The 16,203-nt window shown below is 46.7% G+C and overlaps 1 protein-coding gene across 1 annotated transcript in view; it reads left to right on the top strand.

Annotated features, from left to right (window-relative positions):
- Nucleotides 1–16,203, top strand: part of gcl (germ cell-less) — a 68,851-nt gene that overhangs the window by 33,381 nt on the left and 19,267 nt on the right. Inside the window, exons 8-10 of the mRNA XM_045738591.2 lie at nt 5,873–5,963; nt 8,588–8,786; nt 14,404–14,622. Coding sequence (XP_045594547.1) covers nt 5,873–5,963; nt 8,588–8,786; nt 14,404–14,622 — 509 coding nt within the window. The remainder of the gene's footprint in view (nt 1–5,872; nt 5,964–8,587; nt 8,787–14,403; nt 14,623–16,203) is intronic.

Consider the following 16,203-nt stretch of genomic DNA (forward strand, 5'->3'; position numbering starts at 1 on the left):
ACTCCCTGTTAGGGGGCTTCCTTGCTTGTGGTGTCCTTGCCCTTGGGGTAAGTTGGGGGTCTTGTGCTTTCTGCCTTGCCCCAGTTAAGGGCCTGTTTGTTTGCAGGTGGGGCACACTGTGGCTAGCACAGCCTGCATTGCTATTATGCAGCGGCTGATGTTTTTCTCAGGTAGCTTGTTTGCTTGTTGTGTGCTTTCGGGGACTTTCTTTTGTTTTCATTTTGCCGTGTTAGTCTGTTTTGGCAGTGCAGGTCTGCCAAGCTATTTATTAGGCTTAGCCTAGGCTGTGGTTATCCTTCCCTGTCCTTCCCTGTTACACCCGAGGTTTCATGACTGTTACATGCAGTCAGGTTTGCCTGCTTTAGACAGGGTTTACCGGCTTAGCTGGCCCCAGTGCCTGGGCTTCCCATAGGGCTTATTTCCTCCATGGACCTGGAAAAACCCCTGTGGGCTTGGTTGTACCATGGTACTTCTTCTGAGCTCACTCTCGCCTTGGGCGACTTTGAGGGTTGTTCATCATCCCTGTTTCAGGGAGACGATCATCCGTCATGCTGCTTGGGGATTGGAGACACCTACGACCCCAGGGTCTGGCGGAGACTGCTTCCCTGCTAGTGCTCCTCTACTGCGAACTGGTGCCTAAATTTACCAATCAAACTCCTAAAACCTGAACCCCCAGGGTGTGTCCATTCACGGGGGGCCTAGCAGGGGATATCACCCAGAAACACAGATACAGTATGTATATAAACCTAAATATAGACAGGGGATAACTAACCAAGGCAGATCTCCCCACCAGGCAGGAAAACAAAAACAAAAGAAAAACCCCACAAAAGGACAGCGTACCCAGGCGGAACTGGTCCGGCTGCTATAATAGGTGATAACTAGCTGTGCAGTACCCCGTGCCCCAACCAGTGCAAACTACCCCTTACTCTAAGTTAAACAAGGGAGGAGAAAACCCCCCAGCACACTCAGGGCAGTCAATTACCGAGCAGCATAAGACCAAACAGAGGTAGACCCCTAGGTGACTTGTGGAAGATGGCCTCAAGCCCCAAGGGCAGTACAATGGAACCTCGATTAACTAGCGGCTCTTTTTACGAGTATTTCCAGTAACGAGCGAGCCACTCGCAGCAAATTTGTCTCTATTGACGAGCTTCACCTCTATTAACGAGCAAAACCACATGGTGCTTCCTAGTGTCTCGCGGGTTCTTGCAAATTCTCGGACGCCTCCGACGCCAGTGTTGTTGTTGTATCTCACACGACAAGCATCCCTCTGGATTTATTTGTGCTTTTCTCTGTTTTTTTGTGGTTTTGTGACTGCAATTTGTAATGCACGATGTGGCCAAAGAAGCTGCTTGCTAAAGACAGTGTTGGGAAGGGGAAGAAAGCGACAATTACTGTGGAAGTGAAGAAGGAAATCATAGCAAAGCACGAGCGTGGTGTACGTGTGATTGATCTTGTCAGGGAGTATGGCAGGTCCTCATCAACGATTTGTACCATTCTGAAGAGGAAGGAACAATTTAAGATGCTTGAGGTGGCTAAAGGAGTTACCAAGGTTAACAAGAAACGTCCACAAATCCTAGAAGAGGTTGAAAAGCTACTGCTAGTCTGGCTGAATGAAAGGCAATTGCATGGCGATAGTGTGTCTGAAGCTCTTGTCTGTGCAAAGGCCAAGAAGTTGTATGTGGACCTTGTCAGGAAGACACCAGGTGCGTCGTCTGAAGAGGAGGAGATATTTAAGGCAAGCCGTGGCTGGTTTGAGAAATTTAGGAAGAGAAGCGATATCCACAGTTTTGTGCCACAAGGGGAGGCTGCCAGCTCTGATAAAGCTGCTGCTGAGAAATTTGTACCAGAGTTCCAGGAATTTGTTGCTGGAAAGGAGTTCTTACCCCAACAAGTTTTTAATTGTAACGAGACTGGCCTGTTTTGGAAGAAAATGACGAAGAGGACCTACATCACACAGGAGGAACAATCTTTGCCTGGCCACAAACCGATGAAGGATCGGCTTACTCTCGTCCTCTGCGCCAATGCAAGTGGCGATTGCAAGGTCAAGCCACTGCTAGTCTATCACTCAGAAAATCCACACATATTCAAGGCATGTAAAGTGTACAAGGCGCGGCTGAATGTGATGTGGAGGTCCAATAAGAAATCCTGGGTCATGAGGATATTCTTCACTGAATGGGTCAATGATGTTTTTGGCCCTTCAGTGAGGAAATATCTTGAAGAGAAGCAGTTGCCACTCAAGGCCTTGCTTGTGCTCGATAATGCTCCTGCACAGCCTCCACAAATGCGAGATGAATTGTATCCAGAAAATCAGTTCATCACCATCTAGTTCCTTCCTCCTACCACTCCACTCCTGCAACCTATGGACCAGAAAGTCATTGCAAACTTTATGAAACTCTACATGAAGGCCTTGTTGGAGAGGTGTGTTGATGTGATCGATAATACAGAGCTGACTCTCAAAGAATTCTGGAAGAACCACTTCAATATCCTGGGTGCCTTACGTTTGATCGATAAGGCCTGGGAAGGAGTGACACGGAGGACCCTGAACTCTGCATGGCATAACCTGTGGCCTGAGGATATCCCTGAGCGAGACTTTGAAGGTTTCGATCCTGCACCTGCATCTGCATCTGCACCTGTGGAAGACCCGGAAGTGCATCTAGTGGATGATATTGTTGCTCTGGGGCAAACTTTGGGTCTGGAGTTGGATGCTGCTGATGTGCAGGAGTTAGTGGAGGAGCACAGTGAGGAACTGACCACTGAGGCATTCCTGGAACTTCAGAAGAAGCTTAATCAAGAGGAGGCACAAGAGCTCTCATCAGGGAAGGAGGAGGTAGGGGAGGATGCTGCTGCCTCTTCAAGTGAGATCAGGGAAGTGTTGGGAATGTTTGAAAAGGTAACCGCATTCTTAGAAAAACATCACCCTGATCAAGCAGTGAGAACCCGGTGTGTGAACATGTTTAATGACAATTTGCTGTCTCGTTTTAAGGACATCCTAAAAAAAAAGACAAAAGCAATTGTCAATAGATACGTTCTTTGCAAAAGTAGAGAAAAGAAGAGCCAGTGATCGTGAACCAAAACCCGGTCCCAGTGGGGTGAAATTCCCAAGAAGAGAGAGCCCGCCTGACTCAGTGGTGGATTCTCTTTCCACACCATAACCCCTCTCCTCCTTCCCACCTCCCCATCGTCTCCCTCAAGCTAGCAATGACTCTTCATTAGGTAAAGTAAACATTAAAACAGTACAACAAAACATTTATAATTACATGTGCAGTATTATATTTACATAAAAAAATGTCATACAAGTATTGATGTTTTTGGGAGTGGAATGGATTAAATTTATTTCCTTTATTTTAAATGGGGAAATTTGTTTCTTAAGACGAGTTTTCCAGATAATGAGCTCGGTGCCAGAACGGATTAAACTCGTTAATAGAGGTTCTACTGTACTTACAGGGCACTTAGGGAAAGTAACCCTAAGTGCTTGCAGCCCCTGCACCTGTGAATTTACTCCCAGCTCATACAACACCCAGAAGACAGCATTGGACACAAATCACAGCACAGAAAACACAATGCTCAGATGGAATTTCACCATGGGTTCTGAGAGAATGTGCACCTGAGCTCAGCATTCCACTTCAACTGATTTTTTAGGCATCCCTGTTTACAGGAGTTGTAGCTGATGTGTGGAAAAAGGCTAACATAGTTCCAATCTACAAAAGTGGAAGTAGGGAAAAACCCCTTAATTATAGACCTGTATCATTGACAAGTGTAATAGTCAAAATATTGGAAAAAATAATTAAAACTAAATGCGTTGAACACCTGGAGAAAAACTATATAATATCAGACAGACAGTATGGTTTTCGATCTGGAAGATCCTGTGTAACGAACTTACTCAGTTTTTATGATCAAGCCACAGAGATTTTACAGGAAAGAGATGGTTGGGTTGACTGCATTTATCTGGACCTAAAACAGGCTTTCGACAGAGTTCCCCATAAGAGGTTGTTCTGGAAACTGGAATATATTGGAGGGGTGACAGGTAAGCTTCTAACATGGATGAAAAATTTCCTGACTGATAGAAAAATGAGGGCTGTGATCAGAGGCAATGTATCGGATTGGAGGAATGTCACGAGTGGAGTACCACAGGGTTCAGTTCTTGCACCGGTAGTGTTCATTGTCTACATAAACGATCTACCAGTGGGAATACAGAATTATATGAACATGTTTGCTGATGATGCTAAGATAATAGGGAAGATAAGAAACCTAGATGATTGTCATGCCCTTTAAGAAGACCTGGACAAAATAAGTATATGGAACACCACTTGGCAAATGGAATATAATGTGAATAAATGCCATGTTATGGAATGTGGAATTGGAGAACATAGACCCCACACAACCTATAAATTATGTGAGAAATCTTTAAAGAATTCAGACAAAGAAAGGGATCTAGGGGTGGTTCTAGATAGAAAACTGTCACCTGAGGACCACATTAAGAACATTGTGCGAGAAGCCTATGCTACACTTTCTAACTTCAGAATTGCTTTTAAATCCATGGATGGAGAAATACTAAAGAAATTGTTTACGACTTTTGTTAGACCAAAGCTGGAATATGCAGCGGTTGTATGGTGCCCATATTTTAAGAAGAACATCAACAAACTGGAAAAGGTGCGAAGACATGCCACTAAGTGGCTCCCAGAACTGAAGGACAAGAGCTACGAGGAGAGGTTATCTTGAGATATATCTTGAGATAATTTCGGGGCTTTTAGTGTCCCCGCAGCCCGGTCCTCGACCAAGCCTCCACCCCCAGGAAGCAGCCTGTGACAGCTGACTAACACCCAGGTACCTAATTTACTGCTAGGTAACAGGGGCATAGGGTGAAAGAAACTCTGCCCATAGTTTCTCGCCGGCGCCTGGGATCGAACCCAGGACCACAGGATCACAAGTCCAGCGTGCTGTCCGCTCGGCCGACCGGCTCCCCTGCGAGGTTAGAGGCATTAAATATGCAAAAACTAGAAGATAGAAGAAAAAGAGGTGATATGATCACTACGTTCAAAATAGTAACAGGAATCGATAAAATTGATAGGGAAGAATTCCTGAGACCCGGAACTTCAAGAACAAGAGGTCATAGATTTAAACTAACGAAACAAAGCTGCCGGAGAAATATAAGAAAATTCACTTTTGTAACCAGAGTGGTAGACGGTTGGAACAAGTTAGGTGAGAAGGTGGTGGAGGCCAAAACCGTCAGTAATTTCAAAGTGTTATATGACATAGAGTGCTAGGGAGACGGGACACCACGAGCGTAGCTCTCAACCTGTAACTATACGTAGGTAATTACACTTAGGTAATTACAAAAATCAGGAGCTGGAGTCACACGACCAAGCCTCAAACTCATCAACCGAGAATTGGGGGTGTGGGTAGCTGGCGTGGTCTGGGGCTCCCCCTTCACCCTCCTGGAAAGGGGAGAGCTGCGCAGACGGCGGCACGGCACATCGTGACGTCATGCTCGTTTGTCTTTGGGGAGTTCTGTCCACTTGTTTGACTTTCAGTAGTAGTAGTTTCAACCAGAATAGGGGTGTGTTTTGGAATGCTTACCTTTCTGGGTGCCTGACCTGGTCAATGGCAGACATAGTCTGTTCCAAATCACATGTGCAATTCTATAGGCCATTGTTCCTTGTGCCTCTCTGAGGGGGCCAGGTCCTGCCTCGTAGTCCCCGGTAGGCCTAAGAATTCCATTCACACTGATGCCAAAGTAATATATCCATATCAGCCTGGATAGCTCCGGGGAGCCTCCGGGTCTCACCCAGAAAATGGCATTTCATTACATTCAACACTGTTTTTTGTATCTCATTTAGGAAGTTAATTTGTAATATCATGTTCCATTGTGCAGGCTTGGGTGTTCTTGCGGTTGAACCCTTCGTGGGAAGGATCACATGAGGAGGCATTCTTGGAAGCCCACAAGCAGTTCAGGAATCGAACAGGTGAGAAACAATTGGGTATTGAAAATGTTGATTTAGTAAGGAGTTGTCAGCATAAAATGAAAAGTTATAGGTAAATTCTATTTTATCAATTGAATCTAAAGGTACAAATTTTGTGGAACAGAAGACTTATTTCCAGCGTTTTCATTTAATTATTTCTAAAACCCTCGTTACTCTCTTGAGACAAAGTTTGTCAAATGTATGATAGAACTGATAGAATTTATGATAGAATTGCTAAAGATGATATATAATGTAAAACAAAAATAACTAAAATACAGTATATGTAAATGCAATAATAAATGTTAATTAAGACATGTTTTAAGAATATATTACTGTATAATACAGTAACATCAAAATTATTTTTATATAAAAAAATTGGGATTAATTAATGTAATTTTTATTTAAATTTTTACTGACAACCATGAGCCATTGTGCCACAAGCTCGTCACCATATAGTAATACTGTACAAAATACAAAATAACTTTCCATTTTTGCATGTCATTATCATCATCTTAACTCCTGTGGGTTGAGATTGCCATCTATCATTTATTTGTATTTTAGTTTGTGTTGATAGGGAAATATGTATACTTAAGGGTACCTTATCATCCAACCCGTTCTCGCACTTGCTTTTAGTCAATATTGGCTTATTTAATAAGTGCATATGTGACATACTAATTGATTGTGAATATTTTAGTTTACTTTGAAAAGCTTCATAGAAAACACCGACCTCACCTAACCTTCTTAGTATGTTAAGATTAGCATCTTATTGCTTTTTAATTACAATTATTACTTAACCTATACCGTTGATAGGTTAAGTAATAATTGTAAATAAGAAGCAATAAGATGCTTATCTTAACATACTAAAAAGGTTAGGTGAGGTCGGTGTTTTCTATGAAGCTTTTCAAAGTAAACTAAAATATTCACAATCAATTGGTGAATAACAATTCACAATCATCGGCGACAGTATGAAGTTTCATACTAAAGTTGGTGTTCCTTTCGCCATTTTCTGGCTCTGTAGGTTGCCTTTCGGATCAGGTTGTCTTGTCTTTTCTTTCTTGGCTTTTTCAGGACTGTCATTTGATGCCTAATACTGTCGCCTCGTATCGTGTGGCGCTGGCGGAGCCGCTCAAGCTAGCCTTCGGGGTGGACGTCACATCCGTCCCATTCCGTAAGCTTTCCCGTGCTATGTTTCACCTCCGGCCTGCTCATGCGCCTCCTGAGCCGTCCTGGTCCTTGGACAGGGTGCTCTCCTATCTTTCCTCTCCTTGGTTTGTGGTGGCCCCTTCGGTTCCGGATTATTTTTCCAAGGCTTTGTTTTTGTTGGCATTGGCCTCTGGGGGTCGGGTTGGGGAGCTTCATGCTCTCCTCCGGCACAGGGGTTTCTGCTCTTTTGGTCCTGGGGGTAGGTTTGTTCGTTTGCAGCCTTCTCCATCTTTTCTGGCGAAGACAGAGATGGCGGCTTTCCGGAGGGGTCTGTGGGTCATTGATGCTTGGTTGGTTCGGCCGGGGGTGCATCATGTGTTGTGTTCGATTGCAGCACTTCGCCGTTACCTGCGCGCTTCAGCCGGGGTGGCTGGGGGATGCGCTTTGGGTTGATCCGGTTTCCATTCTTCCCTGTTCTCAGGTTCGGGTCTATTCTTGCGCCTATGACATTCGGAAGTTTGCAGCTTTGGCTGCCGTGTTTGGTAACATGTCTTGGGCTCATATTGCAGCGCGTGGATTTCGGAAGTTGAACAGGGTCCTGGCCGCCCGTTATTTAGTGAACGTCCCTGCTCGTCGGCGTTCTTGTGTTGCTTTGGGTTGCAGGTTGCAGCCAGTTGTCTTGACTTCGCGTTGAGGAGTTTGTGGCCGGCGCCTCCCGGGGTAAGTCCCTATTTCCTTCTCTTTGGGTATGTAGCTCCAGGGAGCCATAGGGGCTCCCCACAGAAAACCAGCATTGAATGTAATGAAACGCCATTTTCTGGGTGAGCCTCGGAGGCTCCCTGGCTACCCTCCCTCCCATCCGGGCGGTGTTTTTTTTTGCGTTGGTTGAAGCTTAGTTTCCGAACTGAAGGCAGCTAGCGCGGTGAGGTCCGGGGCCCTCTTCCCCCCCTGGGATGGGGAGGGCTGCGCGGATGACCGGCGTGGCAGTAAATTGATTGTGTGATTGTTTTCTTGGGATTGTAGGAAGTTTCTACCTCTCTGTTCGGTTTTTGTTGTAGTTTGTTACCGTGTGGGGTTTGTTTTGTTATGCCTACCTTTCTGGGTGCCTAACCTCGGTCGATGGCAGATAAGGAAAACCTCCAACCATAATGGGGTTTTCCTGGTCCATTGCTCCCTGAAACCTCTCTGAAGGGATCAGGTTCTGGCGCTGGTCCCTGGTAGGTCTGAACTCCATAGCTAATGTCCCGGTCTATCATAACATACATTAGCCCGATAAGCTCCAGGGAGCCTCCGGGGCTTACCCAGAAATTGGCGTTTCATTACTGGTTTTATAGAATATTTTATCTCTTGATTTATACTATTAATTTTATAATACAGTAAGCCAAATACAGTGCTGTATAATTATTTTATAGTCCATCAAGAATGCCAGTAACTTTCTTGGACCCTACCCTATTTGGAAATGATTATCACATATTCATTTGCAGAGCCTGGTTGGTTTCTTGAAGAAGATGGACGAGAATTCTCTCTGGTGTTCTCTGCACTGCGACTTGAGTACCTTATCTATCACCATCTGGATGTTGAAATGTTATACTCTGATCGCATTTTGCCTCCATCGTGGCTGACACCTGCCAGTATGCACCAGTGGTATAACATGCTCAGAATTGATCAAGGCAAAGACAGAGGGTAAGTTACTGTGTATGCAACTTTATTATTCCTTAGTTGATATTGTTCACTTTACCTGGTAGAATGGATGCCTCCTAATTTTGCCCTGTTTACCTTTTTTTCAATGCCATTCATCACTATCACACCCAAGTGTCTTCACAACCACCCCTACACTCCTCACAACCACCCCTACACTCCTCACAACCATCCCTACACTCCTCACAACCATCCCAGCTCTTCACTGCTACCACCACCAGCTCTCCTCACTACCACCACCAGCTCTCCTCGCCACCACCTGTTGCCGCTTTACGTCATTACCTACGAGCTACTGGTTCAGTGACAGTAGATGCTCTCTGAGTGGACCCAGGTTCCCTGTTCCAGCACTCCTGTTTCTCAGGTTGTCTGCAGGGTTATCAAGTCTTGACAGTCTGCGGTCTACCCTCGTGGCTATGATGTATGAAAGTATGCAGCTCTTGCTGCCATTTTTAGTAATATGTCTTGGGTTGATATTCAAGCGCTGGCGTTTTGGAAATTTAACAGGGTCCTGGCCGCCAGATATCTTGTTAACATCCTGGGCCCTCTGCGGCCTTGTGTTGCCTTGGGTTGTCTGTCGCGGCCAGTTGTCTTGTCTTCGTTATGAGATCTGTGGTGCTGGTGCCTACTGGGGTAAGACCCTGTTTCTGTGGGGAGCCCCTATGGCTCGCTGGAGCTTATCGGGCTAATGTATGTTATATTAGACTGGGACATTAGCGATGGAGTTCAGACCTACCAGGGACCAGCGCCAGAACCTGGCCCCTTCAGAGAGGTTTCAGGGAGCATTGGCCCTGGAAGTCCCTCTTGTGGTTGGAGGTTTTCCTTATCTGCCTTCGACCAGGGTTAGGCGCCCAGAAAGGAAGGCATAAGAAAACAAACCCCACATGGTAAGAAATTAAAACAAAAAGCGAACAGAGGTAGAAACTCTCTACAATCCCAAGGAAACAAGCGAACATCACACTTTACTGCCGCACCGATTGTCTGCGCAGCCCTCCCCACCCCAAGAGGGGGAGGGGGGGTCTGGACCTCACCGCGCCGGCTGCCTAGCACCAGTTCGTAAGCTAATGTCAACCGGGACAGACGCTTCTCTGGCCTCGGTTTCCTAGGGGGTGTTTGTCTTCGTGAACCAGTCACGTACAGGACTGAACCAGTCCTGTACGTGACTGGTTCAGTCTTCTCCTCGGCTCTTCGTGTTTGCCCTGCTGACGCGGGTGTATCACCATCTGTATGGTGATCAGATGGCTTGGTTGATGGTATCCCACCCGCGAGCTTCGTCTTGGCGACAGTATGACGTTCCTGGCGTTTCTATTCACCATTTTCTTGCTCTTCGTAGGTTGTCTTCTCTTTCGCATCAGGTTGTCTTGTCCTTTCTTGGGTTTTTCAGGACTGTTAATTGATGCTTCTTATATTCCCCTCGTATTGTGCGGCATTGGCAGAGTTGCTCCGACTTGCGTTCGGGGTGGACGTCACATCCGCCCCGTTGCGTTCGCTTCTCGTGTTGTGTTTCACCTCCGGCCTGCTCATGCACCACCTGAGCCATCCTGGTCCTTGATCAGCATGCCATTTTATCATTCCTCTCCTCAGTTTGTGGTAGGCCCTTCAGTTCAAGATTGTTTTTCAAAGGCCATACTTTGTTGGCATTGGCCTCTGTGGATCGGGTCGGGGAGCTTCCGGCTCTCCTCCAGTGCAGAGGTTTCTGCTCTTTTGGTACTGGTGGTAGGTTTGTACGCTTGCAGCCTTTCTCTGTCCTTCTGACAATGGTAGAGACGGCTGCTTTCTGGAGGGATCCTTGGGTTATTGATGCTTGGTTGGTTCGGCCGGGGGTGTGACATGTGTTGTCCGGTTGCAGTTCTTCGCCGTTACCTGCGTGCCGTGGCTGGGGATGCGCTTTGTGTTGATCGGGTTTCCCTCGTTCCCTGTTTCAGGGCTCGGGTCTCCCAGGTCGTCCGCAGTTTTCTTAAGTCCACCAGCCTGCGGTCTATCCTTGCACCCATGCCATTCGGACGTTTGCAGCTTTCGCTGCCGTGTTTGGTGACGTCTTGGGCTCATTTCGGGCGCAAGGATTTGGAGGTCGCACAGGTTTCTGGCCGCCCGTTCATTTGTGAGCGTGTCTGCTCCTGTGCGTTCTTGTGTTGCTTTGGGTTGCAGGTTGCTGCCTGTTGTTTCGACTTCGCGTTGCTGAGTTTGTGGCCGACGCCTCCCGGGGTCAGCCCTTTCTTTTCCTTCTCTTTAAGTATGAAGCTCCAGGGAGCCGTAGGTGCTCCCCACAGAAAACCAGTGTTGAATGTAATGAAACGCTATTTTCTGGGTGAGCTCTGGAGTCTCCCTGGCAACTCTCCCTCCTACCGGTCATAATTTTTTTCGCGTTGGTTGAAGCTTAGCTTTTGAACTGGTGCTAGGCAGCCGGTGGGGTGAGATCCGGGGCCCCCCCTCCCCCTCTTGGGGTGGGGAGGGCTGCGCGGACAATCGATGCGGCAGTAAAGTGTGATGTTTGCTTGTTCGCTTGTTTCCTTGGGATTGTAGATAGTTTCTACCTCTGTTCGCTTTTTGTTTTAATTTCTTACCATGTGGGGTTTGTTTTCTTATGCCTACCTTTCTGGGTGCCTAACCCTGGTCGAAGGCAGATAAGGAAAACCTCCAACCACAAGGGGGTTTTCCAGGGCCATTGCTTCCTGAAACCTCTCTGAAGGGGCCAGGTTCTGGCGCTGGTCCCTGGTAGGTCTGAACTCCATAGCTAATGTCCCGGTCTAATATAACATACATTAGCCCGATAAGCTCCATGGAGCCTCCGGGGCTCACCCAGAAAATCGCATTTCATTACATTCAACGCTGGTGTTTTACTTATCTGTGGGTCAACTTCAGGGAGCAGACTGGGCAGGCGATGAGTCACAATAACGTGGCTAAAGTATGTTGACCAGACCGCACACTAGAAGATGAAAGGACGGCGATGTTTCGGTCCGTCCTGGACCATTCTCAAGTCGACTCAAGTCAAATTGCAATCGACTTGAGAATGGTCCAGGACAGACCGAAACGTCGTCTTCCCTTCATCTTCTAGTGTGTGGTCTGGTCAGCAGACTGGGCTCCCCTCAGAAAACCAGCATTGAATGTAATGAAACACCATTTTCTAGGTGAGGGCCCCAAGGGTTCCCTGACACCCTCCCTCTCTCCGGTGTGCTGTTTTCATCATTGTCTAAAGTGAGGATGGTGCAGCCTGCTCGCCTGAGCTACGTCCCACTTTTCCACTCTAGGGGAGGGGGAGATTATAATGAGCGGGTGTTGTAGTTGGATGATGTGTTGCTTATTTCCTTCTTTTATATTGGGAGGAATTCTGGACCTCTGTTCAGATGTAGGTTGCAATTTTCACCAGTTAGAGATTTATAATGGTTCACCTACCTTTCTGGATGCTTTTCCTGGTCAATTGCAGACATGACAAACTCTACATATATAGAGCTCATATGGCCATTGCTCCCTTTGCCTCTCTAAGGGGAAAGGGGGGTGCCAGGTTCTGGTCCGTGGACCCCAATAAGCACTCAAATTCCAAGGACTGATGGCACCAAACTAATATAACACATGTCAGTTTCATAACTTCAAGGAGCCTTCAAGGCTCACCCAGAAAATGGCATTTCATTACATTTAATGCTGGTTTGTTCAAACCACAGTGCTGTACGTGCTTCACCCACGTACTACAAATAATCGGCAACAGAACCTAGACACCTAACCAAACCTAACCACTGCCTAAATATGCACAGTATGCTAAAATATTACAATATTAATTTTATTTCAGAAAATTCTTATTTTGAATGAAGAGCATGTTAAAATTGATGAATGTGTCTTTGGGGTCTACTGCTGGATGGAATGAACTTGGTTTGAGGACGGGTTGCAGAAAGAGGACCACTCAAGAAAGAGAACGCAGACGACTGTACAGGAGAAGGAAAAAATCACAGAAATTCTTAAACAGACACGACTATCACAAGAAAGGAAATTAAATCTAAACAAGGAGATCGAAGAAACAGAACAGATGTTGAAATGATCATTCGAATCTGAGGAAATGGAATTGGAACAAAAAGATATACAAGAGATAGAGAAAAATCCAAAATATTTTTTCACATATGCATAATCAAAATAAAAAACCTCCACCAGTATTAGACCATTACTTACAACTGAAGGTTCGTACACAGAAGACAACAAAGGAATTAGTGAAATTCTAAAAGGCCAGTATGAGGCTATGTTTAGCACTCCAATAAACAACATGAAAGTTGAAGATCCAGACAGTTTCTCTATGAAAGACATTCAAGCTGCAGCTCATGGGAGCCGGTTGGCCGAGCGGACAGCACGCTGGACTTGTGATCCTGTGGTCCTGGGTTCGATCCCAGGCGCCAGCGAGAAACAGTGGGCAGAGTTTCTTTCACCCTATGCTCCTGTTACCTAGCAGTAAAATAGGTACCTGGGTGTTAGTCAGCTGTCACGGGCTGCTTCCTGGAGGTGGAGGCCTGGTCGAGGACCGGGCCGCGGGGGACACTAAAAAGCCCCGAAATCATCTCAAGATAACCTCAAGATAACCAAGATAATATAATGGATATTAACAGGAACTCAGAAGACTTTGAAAGAGAAATTGAGAACATGCCCATGTACTCAGCCCCTTTTCCTGACTCATGGAAGTCAATATTCATAAAGAAATTTAAAGTACCAGTAGCGCGAGCACTCAGAGTAATATGCAGAAGGAGCCTGGATACAGGGAAGATACCAGCAGCACTTACATCAGCAACAGTGGGTCCCTGTGTTTTCTTCCTTCTCTGTGGAGATTTAGCTTCAGTGAACTACAAGGGGCTCGTTCCCCCAACTCCCTACCCCAGAAAACAAGCATTAAGTGTAATGAAGTACCAATTTCTGGGTGAACCCCGGTGGTTCCCTATTCCCTTCCTCGTTTTCAGGTTGTCAGGTAGCGGTTTTGTGTATGCATCTGCTCTAGAACTGAGGGCTTAGGTCATTGGATAGTGAGAGCTACTTTCCCCCTCCCCAAATGAGTGGAGGTGGGGTGGCAAACAAGTGGACATTAGTTGTGTTTTTACATAGTTGGGGGGAGTTCAATAGGCAGGTTGTGAGCCTTTGGTCTCTTTTGAAGCCAGCAGTGGTCTATTCTGGTTCGCTGACGTTTTGGATTCCTTTCAAGGTGTGATGGCTTGGCACCTGCTTCCTGCACATCTTTGAGGTAGGGGCTGGGTTCTTGCTCTGGTCCCCAGTATGCCTAAGAAGTTCACAGTTGATATGACCTAGTGACTAGGAGCCATCTCAGCAAGATAGCTTCAGGGAGCCACTAGGGGTTTCACCTAGAAATTGGTGTTTCATTACAGTTAATGCTGGTCATGGCTCCTGGCAAGTGATGAATGGTTCTCAGAGGCTTGGTGCATGTGTTTAACTAAAGCCCGGTGATACCATAGCCAAGCTCGGGGAGCTTACTTATGGTACCTTTTCTCGTTGGCCCCTCTTTCCTTGGGCCGACATGAAAAGGGCATTTAATTTCATTCATTGGTTGATCTTTAATTTGCCATTTACTTCATTGCAATTAAAAATTTATAATTGAATTATAAATATTTTACATTTACAGTCCAAGTGAAATCTCAGAAGAGGAATTTGATAAATCATGCACACGTTGTGGACGAGTACTGGCCAACTCTGGACAGCACATATGGAGGTGGACTGGTTACAATTTTGGTCTTGATCTAGTCATGACTCATGATGGAGCATCCCTGAGACTAAAACGTAATCATAGAACAGAAAACATTGCCAGCATTGCTCAGCCTGCAACACGCAACATTATGTACAGGTAAATATGTTTAGAAAGTAATTAAATCATGTTTAGATACTTTACGCACTTTTTGCTGCCTTCATCACTTAGATCAATCATGTCCCTCACACTGCCTATACCATTTATGCCACTCCTGGAGGAACGTATGGCAAGGTACACTAGAAACAGTACTGTGTTGATATTTTATGACAGTTAAAAAAAACAGTGTTGAATGTAATGAAACGCCATTTTCTGCGTGAGGCCCGCAGGCTCCCTGGAGCTTATCAGGCTAATGTATGTGATATTAGACCGGGACATTACCTTTGGAGTTCAGACCTCCCAGGTACCAGCGCCAGAACCTGGCCCCTTCAGAGAGGTTTCAGGAGCAATGGCCCTGGAAAACCCCCTTGTGGTTGGGGTTTTCCTTATCTGCCATCGACTGGGGTTAGGCACCCAGAAAGGTAGGCATAACAAAACAAACCCCACATGGTAAAAAACTAAAACAAAACCGAACAGAAAGGTAGAAACTCCCTACATTCTCAAGGAAACAAGCAAACATCACATTTTACTGCTGTGCTGCTCGTCCGCGCAGCCCTCCCCTCCCCGAGAAGAGGGGAGGGGGGGCTGGACCTCACCGCACCGGCTGCCTAGCACTCCAGTTCAGAAGCTAAGCTTCAACCCACGCGAAAAACCGCCGACCGGTGGAAGGGAGGATTGCCAAAGAGCCTTCGGGGCCCACCCAGAAAATGGGGTTTTATTACATTCAACGCTGGTTTTCTGTGGGGAGCCCCTACGGCTCCCTGTAGCTACATACCCAAAGAGAAGGAAAAGAAAGGGCTGACCCGGGAGACGGTCGCCACAAACTCCGCAACACGAAGTCGAGACACAGGCAGCAACCTGCAACTCAAAGCAACACAAGAACGCCCAGGAGCAGACCTGCTCACAAAATAACGGGCGGCCAGGAACCTGTGCGACCTCCAAATCTCCATGCCCGAATTGAGCCCAAGACATGTTACCAAACATGTCAGCGAAAGCTGCAAACGTCCGAACGGCACAGGCGCAAGGATAGACCGCAGGCTGGTAGACTTAAAAACCCTGCGAACGACCCGGCAGACCCGTTCCCTGGAACAGGGAATGAGGGGAACTGGATCAACTCAAAGAGCATCCCCAGCCACGGCACGCAGGTAACGGTGAAGAGCCGCAACCGGACACAACACATGATGCACCTCCAGCTGAACCAACCAAGCATAAAAAATCCAAGGACCCCTCCAGAAAGCAGCCGTCTCGGTTTTCGCAAGAAGACGGAGAAGACTGCAAATGTACAAACCTACCACCAGAACCAAAAGAGCAGAAACCCCTGCGCAGGAGGAGAACCAGAAGCTCCCCGATCCGACCCGCAGAGGCCAATGCCAACAAAAATATGGCCTTCGAAAAACAATCTTGAACCGAAGGGGCTACCACAAACCGAGGAGAGGAAAGATAAGGGAGCACCCTGATGAAGGACCATGATGGCTCAGGCAGCGCAATAACAGGCCGGAGGTGAAACAAAGCACGAGAAAGAGTATGGAACGGGGCGGATGTGACGTCCACCCCGAATGCAAGCCGGAGCGGCTCCGCCAG

This window comes from Procambarus clarkii, chromosome 43, assembly GCF_040958095.1.
Source record: "Procambarus clarkii isolate CNS0578487 chromosome 43, FALCON_Pclarkii_2.0, whole genome shotgun sequence".
NCBI lineage: Eukaryota > Metazoa > Arthropoda > Malacostraca > Decapoda > Cambaridae > Procambarus > Procambarus clarkii.